Source organism: Pristiophorus japonicus, chromosome 6 (genome assembly GCF_044704955.1).
Source record: "Pristiophorus japonicus isolate sPriJap1 chromosome 6, sPriJap1.hap1, whole genome shotgun sequence".
NCBI lineage: Eukaryota > Metazoa > Chordata > Chondrichthyes > Pristiophoridae > Pristiophorus > Pristiophorus japonicus.
This window is the reverse complement of record NC_091982.1, coordinates 179,543,731-179,554,553: the sequence shown is the minus strand read 5'-3', so window position 1 is coordinate 179,554,553 and position 10,823 is coordinate 179,543,731. Positions and strand designations below refer to the sequence as shown.

General features: G+C 45.7%; 1 protein-coding gene across 1 annotated transcript in view; it reads right to left on the bottom strand.

The window, feature by feature from the left end:
* Positions 1-330: 330 nt before the first annotated feature.
* LOC139265313 (heat shock protein beta-7-like) overlaps positions 331-10,823 on the bottom strand; it is a 28,562-nt gene continuing 18,069 nt past the window's right edge. The window contains exons 2-3 of the mRNA XM_070882280.1: positions 1,551-1,696; positions 331-583 (exon numbers count right to left, since the gene is read on the bottom strand). Coding sequence (XP_070738381.1) covers positions 398-583; positions 1,551-1,696 — 332 coding nt within the window. The 3' untranslated portion in view covers positions 331-397. The remainder of the gene's footprint in view (positions 584-1,550; positions 1,697-10,823) is intronic.

Genomic DNA, 10,823 nt, shown 5'->3' with positions numbered 1-10,823 from the left:
AGTATCTAATTACTGATGGTTGGTGAAATGCATCATATGTATAATAGAGAGCTCCTCTCTCCATTCATGAATTCAACCTATAGGCAATATTGATACAAGCCCGTTACTATCAGGCTGCTGGGTGATGGATTTCTGAATATGACTTTCATTATTTTTGGCTACATTGATTTTAGATAAAATAAAACCAAAACTAAGGCAAGAAGGAAAATGAATGAAATTGCGGAGTTTAGCTGTTAAAATCGATTCTTTACTTCCAAAGAAAAGTAGTGTTGATTTGAGTGCACACTTCAGGAACATCACAATAACACTAAAATAAAAACCTATGCAGAGTTTGAGTAGAAATATTAATCGTGTTTTAATTAATATTGCCGAAGCAGCTTAGACAATATCAAGGCATCTACATCTTAACTTCACTTCTATAAACTGGCTGTGGTGATTCTGCTTGTTTCAGTGGATTCCTTCTAACATTGATTATAAGAATGCCGACATCTGTCAGTGAACAGTTCACAGACGTAGGATCCATATCTTCAGGAAGCCGACACTTGTGAGTGAAGGTATTTATGATGGTCCCGTCCTCAGCCACCTAAAAGCAAAATCTAGTTAGCTTGTGAAGTCATGGTCTGCAAATAATTCTTCTAAACAAAAACATGCTTCATTTAACAAGCAATAATTTTGCATAAAAATCATTGACGTGCATTCAAATGCTTTACAGTTTCTTAGCAAAATTTTATAAGCCTACATGAGCAATAATGGTATTTATTGGTTTAATAAAATAATGTAACCTGAATTAAAGTGTGAAAATAATGTTGAAATGAATGGATGTTTAACCACAGACCAGTGAAAGAGATGGCAACTCTTTTTTTGTCAATGTTTTTTTATTCTGTTTATAAATCGTGGGTTTGTAAAGGCAAATTAAGTGGCATGTTTGTTGTCAAGGTACATTTTACTTTATCCAGCTTTGTGCTGCAAGCACAATAATGCTTCAACTTTCACTTGCAACAGATGATATTCTCATCAGCTCTGAACATTACAACAGCAGCCTCAAGGCATCAGAATGTTACATTTGAATAAAGGGAATCAAAGTCTGATTGACTCACAATGCTGTTTTTACTGCATATCCACTTTATACAAAATGTCCAATGTGTCTGCTCTGTAAATTTCATCATTGTTTCGAAGGTTCTGAAAGCCCTTCATTTCAGTGCTCCCAACGTATGTAGAGATTTTCTACTTCAATAATTCTACCCTCTGATTGACATGACATATTATTTGAGTTGTTGCCCTGAAGATTATATTGATGCTAGTTTCATTCTTCAATGCCCAGATTCTTTTACCAACATGAAAATCAATGAAAGCGCTGCATCTAAAACGTATGATGTTTTCTTGTGTAGTCAATTGTTGGTGGTGATGTAATACCATATATTGTGCAGTAAAGGTAGGCATTGGAGAAATTATTAAATATAAATAAAAATGCTTCTTTTCCTCAACTGAACTTTTACAAGTTTTACTTCTAATATTTTATATATGACAATACAAGCTATAATCATTTGGACCTTTTCTGCTTTGATGACTATATGGTAATTGTACATTGTGACAATGACTTCTTCTGGGTCAAACTGACTGACATCAGCTGTGACTTGATAAGCATCCCCAATGGTTCTGACGTTTCCAAGGCTTCCTGGACGCCCAGATACTGGAGCTGTGATGTTTGAAAAAAAACATAGTGAAAAGCAACAGGGAAAGAAAGGCTTGTATGTGTATATTGCTGACAAAGACATGCTGATTAAAATCATTAGACATAATAGAATGTGGAAAGGGCAATGCCCCATTGGTGTGTCATGCTGGTTTGATTTACAGGTCACTTGGTTCCCAATCTCAGCCTCTTGCTGTGGGAATGCATGGCATGGAAGGCCAGCATTTTCCCACGAGGAAAAAATGAGCAGGAAAGTAATTTCCAAGCCCCTAGCAGGTAACCAAGACCAGCAAAAGCTTCAATAGATGGTAGTGCACTTGGCACTGAATAAGAAGGTTATGGTTTCAGGGTTTGTACAAATCATCTATAGTACAGTACTTAGGGAGTGCTTCATTGCTGGAGGAGCTGTTCTTAAGTGAATTTTAAGCCAATGCCTCTTCTGCCTGTTCTGATGATCCTGTTCCTATGTTCAGGTTGACAAGGTGCTTAACAAAGAAAGGCAGGAGTTCCTGGTGTCCTGGTTAATATTCAACCTCAACTAACAACAATAACAACAACTTGTGCCTTTAACATAGTAAAACATCTGGGAGCCGAAATTCAGGATCCAGATAAAGCCCGTTACCGCCGTTTTGCGGCTGCCTTGCGGCGAAATCCAATGGCCGCCGATTTAAGGTCAAATGGCCACTGCAAGCTAAATTAGGCAGGGATTTTTTTTTCTGGCGGTCCCCACTTCTGACCCGCTGCTGCCGAGCGGTTGTAAGTGCATGCATCACCGGGATCATCTACCTCCGTCCATATCCAGCCCAAAAAATCGAATCCCGCCGAGCGGTGCCCCGGCCAGCTTCTTCTGTCGGTGCACCTTCTCGTCTCACTGCGAGCCCTGGCTGCGCAGCGGCCATTAAAGGCAAGGGTCCACTGTCGCGGCTGCCATTTTATTTTATTTGCCGGCCGACTTCCATGTCGGCCGGTCTGTTGTGCCCCCGGGTTCAGCCGGGCTGCCAACAGCCAGAATGGCACCCCCTCTTGGGTGCCAGGCTGCTGGCCCAGCAGAAACCCTCCCTGGTGGCCCAGTGGCTGATCCTAAATATTCGGCAATTATCTCCCCTTTAAAGCAGGGGAGATAAGTGGTGACGCAGACACCCCCACTTCCACCCCTTAGCAGCACTTACCGCCGCACTTCCACCCCCATTATGACTGGCTTCCGGTACGCTCCGAAAAAAAGGACAAACAGATGAAAATCGATCAATTTGTCCCTAGACATCGTGTGGGTCGCCATTTATCTGAGGCGTTGACTGGACCAGCTATAGGGTAGGGGAGCAGGATAGAGGCTGGGTGTTCTGTCACAATGACACCTCAATGCCTTTCCAACAGCTACATAATTCAAGTGATGAAACACACACCACTGGCTTGGATGTTTCTCTAATCGGGAATTGCGACACCATCCAGAACAGAGTTGTCTGTTTGATTGCCCATGCCATTGGACTTGATAACCATTCTAACCTCCCAAGTACCCTGTCAAGTCATGCACCATCCTGACTTGAACGTGTATTACCATTTATTCATCTTTGCTGAGAATCTTGGAATTCTCTACCCCAAAGTGCTGCGGATGCTGAATCATTGAGTATATTCAAGGCTGAGATGGATAGATTTTTGGACTCTAGTGGAAATCAATAAATATGGAAATGGGCAGGTGGAAGGAAATGGAGTTAAGATCGAAGATCAGCCATGTGGAATTCTCTACCGCAGAAAGTTGTTGAGGACAGTTCGTTAGAAATATTCAAGAGGGAGCTAGATGTGGTCCTTATGGCTAAAGGGATCAAGGGGTATGGAGAGAAAGCAGGAAAGGGATACTGAAGTTGCATGATCAGCCATGATCTTATTGAATGGTGGTGCAAGCTCGAAGGGCCGAATGGCCTATTCCACCTATTTTCTATGTTTCTATGAGAGCTTCAATGACTGATGTACCATGACACCCAGGTCTCGTTGCATATCCCCTTTTCCTAATCTGTCGCCATTCAGATAATATTCTACCTTCCTGTTTTTGCCACTAAAGTGAATAACCTCACATTTATCCACATTATACTGCATCTGCCATGCATTTGCCCACTCACCTAACCTGTCCAAGTCACCCTGCAGCCTCTTAGCATCTCCCTCACAGCTCACACCGCCACCCAGCTTAGTGTCATCTGCAAACTTGGAGATATTACACTCAATTCCTTCATCTAAATCATTGATGTATATTGTAAATAGCTGGGGTCCCAGCACTGAACCCTGCGGCACCCCACTAGTCACTGCCTGCCATTCTGAAAAAGACCCGTTTATCCTGACTCTCTGCTTCCTGTCTGCCAACCAGTTCTCTATCCATGTCAATACATTACCCCCAATACCATGTGCTTTAATTTTGCATACTAATCTCTTGTGTGGGACCTTGTCAAAAGCCTTTTGAAAGTCCAAATACACCACATCCACTGGTTCTCCCTTGTCCACTCTACTAGTTACATTCTCAAAAAATTCTAGAAGATTTGTCAAGCATGATTTCCTTTCATAAATCCATGCTGACTTGGACCGATCCTGTCACTGCTTTCCAAATGTGCTGCTATTTCATCTTTAGTAATTGATTCCAACATTTTCCCCACTACCGATGTCAGGCTAACCAGTCTATATTTCCCTGTTTTCTCTCTCCTTACTTTTTTTAAAAAGTGTTACATTAGCTACCCTCCAGTCCATTGGAATTGATCCAGAGTCGATAGACTGTTGGAAAATGATCACCAATGCATCCAATATTTCTAGGGCCACTTCCTTAAGTTCTCTGGGATGCAGACGATCAGGCCTTGGGGATTTATCGGCCTTCAGTCCCATCAATTTCCTTAACACAATTTCCTGACTAATAAGGATTTCCTTAAGTTCCTCCATCTCGCTAGACCCTCGGTCCCCTAGTATTTCCGGAAGGTTATTTGTGTCTTCCTTCGTGAAGACAGAACCAAAGTATTTGTTCATTTGGTCTGCCATTTCTTTGTTCCTCATTTATAAATTCACCTGATTCTGACTGCAAGGGACCTACATTTGCTTTCACTAATCTTTTTCTTTTCACATATCTATAGAAGCTTTTGCAGTCAGTTTTTATGTTCGCAGCAAACTTCCTCTCATACTCTATTTTCGCCCTCTTAATTAAACCCTTTGTCCTCTTCTACTGAATTCTAAATTTCTCCCAGTCCTCAGGTTTGCTGCTTTTTCTGGCCAATTTAAATACCTCTTCCTTGGATTTAACACTATCCCTAATTTTCCTTGTTAGCCACGGTTGAGCCACCTTCCCCGTTTTATTTTTACTCCAGACAGGGATGTACAATTGTTGAAGTTCATCCATGTGATCTTTAAATGTCTGCCATTGCCTATCCACCGTCAACCTTTTAAGGATCTTTTAAAAACTTTTAAAAAATGGAATGGGCGGCAGCTTTCTGGCGGGTATGAATTTCGCCCCCTGGTCTAATTTCTGTTTTTGGGATTTTTCTTTGCTCATAATTTGCTCATAATGGCTACTATAATTGTATATATAACAAATCACTGCTCTTCAAAGTAATATATTTTATGAGAAATGCTTTGAGATCTTTCTGAAAGACCTGGTTATGCACAGTCTAAAAGCAATTCTTTCTTTCAGTGAAGACAGATAAGATTGTCCCCCAACACTTCCCATTGTAGGAGGTTCTGCCCGATCACAATAGGGTAGAAAGCCAATAACAAACCAAGAATATATCCCACACGAGCGAAAATAAGATGGAAAACAAACTGCAGAGAAAGCAACAAAAAAAACCAGACATTAAAGGCAAAAGTAATTGATGAAGCTGAGGTTGACAAATGAAAAAGATTGAATGCGAACAACAAAAAGAATAACCAATGAATCTATGGAGGAAGAAAAATCAAATGTTTGAAATCATGAGCTAAGGTTATCAGATATGATCGGATAGTAACAGAGCATCAACGGGCAACAGCAGATACTACTCTAGTTTTGTTTCGTCTTTGGTCATTTTGTTCCATGCTTATCAAAATGAGGCATATTTGTGCCAGGAAATTAAATCGTTTTTCAATTTTGACATCTAGTGTCAACACAAGCACCTACTCATAGGCCTCTTTTTAGCTTCTGTCCAAAATTCAAGCTCGTATTTCTTGTTAAGCTAACACATCAAAGCAGGTTCACGGGTTAGGTGCAAAATAAAATTCCCTATAATCCAATGAAGTAATCTAAAATAATTCCCTATCTCAGAAGAATATGAGTTTTCTCCATATCAGTCAATTTTGTTGTATCCTTGAGTGAGATTGCAAATTTGGCCAATTTTGTGCTGCCTGAAATCCTACCACCTCATCATAGGCAGTCCCTCGAAATCGAGGAAGACTTGCTTCCACTCTAAAAATGAGTTCTTAGGTGACTGAACAGTCCAATATGGGAATTATAGTCTCTGTCTGTCCCAACTGTGACAGTGGTTAAAGAAAAGGGTGGGTGGGACTGGTTTACCGCACGCTCCTTCAGCTGCCTGCGCCTGGTTTCTGCATGCTCTCGGTGATGAGATTCGAGATGCTCAGTGCCCTTCCGGATGCACTTCCTCCACTTAGAGCGGTCTTTGGCTAGGGACTCTCAGGTGTTAATGGGGATGTTGCACTTTATCAAGGAGGCTTTGAGGGTGTCCTTGAAACGCTTCCTCTGCCCACCTTGGGCTCGCCTGCCATGTAGGAGATCCGAGTAGAGCACTTGCTTTGGGAATCTTGTGTCAGGCATGCGAACAAAGTGGCCTGCCCAGCAGAGCTGGTCGAGTGTGGTCAGTGCTTCGATACTGGGGATGTTGGCCTGGTCGAGGACGCTAATGTTGGTGCGTCTGTCCTCCGAGGGGATTTGCAGGATCTTGCGGAGACATCGTTGGTGGTATTTCTCCAGCGATTTGAGGTGTCTACTGTATATGATTTACGTCTCTGAGTCATACAGGAGGGCAGGTATTAAAACAGCCCTGTAGACCATGAGCTTGGTGGTAGATTTGAGGGCCTGATCGTCGAACACTCTTTTCCTCGGGCGATCGAAGGCTGCGCTGGCGCACTGGAGATAGTGTTGAATCTCGTCGTCGATGTCTGCCCTTGTTGATAACAGGCTCCCGAGGTATGGAAAGTGGTCCACGTTGTCCAGAGCTTCGCTGTGGCTTTTGATGACTGGGGGGTAGTGCTGTGTGACGGGAACAGGCTGGTGGAGGACCTTTGTCTTACGGATGTTTAATGTAAGGCCCATACTTTCGTATGCCTCAGTGAAGCTGTTGACTATGACTTGGAGTTCAGAATCTGAATGTGCGCAGATGCATGCATCGTCCGCGTACTGCAGTTTGACGACAGAGGTTGGGACGGTCTTGGAACTGGCCTAGAGGCAACGAAGGTTGAACAGGTTCCCACTGGTTCTGTAGTTTAGTTCCACTCCAGCGGGGAGCTTGTTGAGTGTGAGGTGGAGCATTGCAGCGAGGAAGGATTGAGAAGAGGGTTGACGCGATGACACAGCCCTGCTTGACCCTGGTCTGGACATGGATTGGGTCTGTAATGGATCTATTAGTCAGGATCAGGGCTGCATGTCATCGTGCAGCAGGCGGAGAATGGTGACAAACTTTTGGGGGCAAGCCGAAATGGAGGAGGATGCTCCAAGCCCCTCGCGGTTGACAGTGTCAAAGGCCTTTGTAAAGTCAAAGAAAGCCATGTACAAAGGTTGTTGATGTTCCCTGCATTTTTCCTGCAGTTGTCACGCTGTAAACATCATGTCCGTTGTACCCCATTGGGGACGAAATCCACACTGCGACTCTGGGAGGAGCTCCTCAGCCACAGGGAGAAGACAGTTGAGGAGGACTCTAGCGACGACTTTCCCAGTGGCTGATAGGGAGATTCCTCTGTAGTTGCCGCAGTCGGACTTGTCCCCTTTTTAAAGATGGTCATGATTACTGCATCTCTGAGATCTCCCGACATGCTCTCCTCCTTCCAGATGAGAGAGATGAGGTCATACATTCGTGCCAATAGTGCCTCTCCGCCATACTTTAGTTCCTCAGCGGGGATTCCATCCGCTCCCGATGCCTTGTTGTTCTTGAGCTGACGGATGGCCTTTCCTACCTTGTGCAGGGCTGGGGTTTTGCTGAAATGGTGGCGGGTAGCATGCTGTGGGATGGAGTCCAGGACACTTGACTCAAAGGCAGAGTCTCAGTTAAGGAGATCTTCGAAGTGCTTCTTCCAGCGGGTCCTGACTGCCTCAGTGTCTTCCCATTCTTGGCCAGCAGTGGGGTGGGGCCTTGGCTGTTTGGACCATAGGTGGCCTTGACTGCGGTGAAGAATTCTCGCACATCATGGCTGTCGACCAGCTGCTGAATTTCCTGTGCTTTCTACACCCACCATCTGTTCTTTAGGTCGTGGGTTTTTTGTTAGACCTCGGCCTTAAAGCGCCTGTAATGCTGTTTTGCTGCTCCCGAGTTGGGTTGTTGTTTTAGGCTCAGAAATGCCCTGCGCTTGCGATTTATTTGCTCTTGGATCTCCTGGTCATTCTCACCAAACCGGTCCTGGTGTTTCCTGGTTGAGTGACTGAGCGTTTCTTCGCAGGCATTGGTTATGGAGGCCTGGAGGGCAGACCGAGCGCTGTTGGCATTCTGTGTCTCGGGGTCAACGAGGGACGCCAGGTTAGCTGTGAGGCGCTGACTGTATAGGACTCTCTTAGCTGGGTCTTTGAGTGCCCCGGCATTGACTTTTTTGTGGCACTGCTTCTGCTGCCGTCGCTGCTTTGGGGCTATGTTGATGTTGATGATGGATCGGATTAGGCGCTGGTCTGTCCAGCAAGCATCAGCTCCTGTCATGGCGCGGGTGTTGCGCACATCCTTGCGATCCCTGACTCGGACGATGACATAGTTGAGCAGGTGCCAGTGTTTGGAGAGAGGGTGTTGCCACGATGCCTTGAAATTGTCCATCTGGTGGAACAAGGTGTTGGTGATGACAAGGTCGTGCTCTAGGCATTTTGTCAGGAACAGGTTGGCGCTGGAATTGATTTTCCCGACCCTCTCTACCGATCACGCCTCCCCAGAAGACTGTGTCCTTGCCGACCCTGGCGTTGAAGTTACCAAGGAGGATCATTTTCTCGCCCGTAGAGTCGCAGGACAGGGATTTTTCGAGGCTGGAGTAAAAGCCCTCTTTGGCCTCATCTGTTCCATTGAGTGATGGGGCGTACACACTGATAACTGTGGGGTACTGGTTCCTGGATAGGGTGAGTCGGAGAGTCATGAGATGATCATTAATTGGGGGGGGTCTCTGAGGCGGTCGACCAGTTTGTTCTGGATAACGAAACCGACTCCGTGGAGGTGGCGTTCTTCCTCTGGTTTGCCTTTCCAGAAGAAGGTGTAACCTCCACCATGTTCCTTGAGCTGGCCTTCCCCTGCCCGCCGGGTCTCGCTTAGGGCAGCGATGTCAACATTGAAGCGTCTGAGTTCCAGGATAGCTATGGCGGTGTGGCGTTCCAGCCTGTCGCTGTTGGAGTTGTCCATGAGGGTCCTGACATTACAGGTCTTGAACTTCATATTGTCGGGGTGGAAGATTTCTTTTAACGTGGGGTGGCCATTGCACACTGGCTACCACATGGGCTTAGCTGAGCAAGGTCTTGATCCAGTGGCAAGGGGATCCAAGTAAACTGGAGACCAGGCTCTACTATATCAGGCTAATTGCCTACGGAGAGATGTTGGCCGTAAGCTCGGCGCTGAGTAGCGCCCTTCGGTGAGATGGTAGGTGATCTGAGGCTTGGTTGGGGGCAGGCATTGGGATGGTCATTTTGTGGGGTGGCGGTCAGTGTTATGTATGTTGGAGGCCATTGCGCACACATGCGTGCAGCCCAATGGCCTCCAACAGTGACGCCATCTAGTGGCAAGTGATCCCCAAAGTACATACACAACAATACCCCCCTCTGAGATATTAACACAGTCTTTTGCAAATTGAGACGGTCCGGTGCTTTATTCTCCCGGGTTGACCATCTCAGTTCAACTCCAGCCTTGGGTGAGTGTTCAGAGTCTGTTGTGACTGGTGGCTGGGTGGCTGACCTGGTGGGAGTGGCAATGGCCATGTTGTTACATATGTGGACTTGTATTTACTCTGTACAGCCACCAGAGGGCTCATCCCCTGGAGTCCGAAGGGATCCCATAATCTCTTGGGATCACAGGTATTTAAGGAGGCTTTACAGGTTGGAGAGGCACTCTGGAGCCCTGCAATAAAAGATTACGGTCACACTTTACTTTGAGCTCACAGTGTTCAGTCTGACTCTTTCTCCAGACACAACAACTGGCAACGGGATACAGATAGCGAACCCAAAGATGCAGAGAACAGTGGGCATCCTAGAGAAATTTTCGGAGGGGGATGATTGGGAAACTTTTGTGGAGCGACTCGACCAATACTTCGTGGCCAACAAGCTAGATGGGGAAGAGAGCGCTACCAAATGAAGGGCGATCCTCCTCACCGTCTGTGGGGCACCAACGTATAGCCTCATGAAGAATCTGCTCACTCTAGCGAAACCCATGGAGAAATCTTACGACGATTTGTGCACACTGGTCCGAGAGCATTTGAACCTGAAGGAAAGCGTTCTGATGGCAAGGTACCGGTTCTACACCTACAAAAGGTCTGAAGGCCAGGAAGTGGCGAGTTATGTCGCTAAGCTAAGACGCCTTGCAGGACATTGTGAATTTGAAGGACATTTGGAGCACATGCTCAGAGACTTTTTCGTACTTGGCATTGGCCACGAAACCATACTTCGCAAACTTTTGACTGTAGAGACCCCAACCTTGAGTAAGGCCATAGCGATAGCCCAGGCTTTCATTGCCACCAGTGACAATATGAAGCAAATCTCTCAGCACACAAGTGCTGCTACAAGCACTGTGAGCAAAGTGATGTTGTTTTCGAATTGTAACATACAGGGCAGGTCACACATACCTGCAGCTGCACGTCCGCAGATGACTCAGAGTCCAGCATCAAGGATGATGAATGCAAGGCCATTAACACATTGTTGGCGCTGTGGAGTGACCATCGTTTCCATTCATGCCGATTCAAAGAGTACGTTTGCAAGGGCTGTGGTACAATGGGACACCTCCAACGAGTGTGC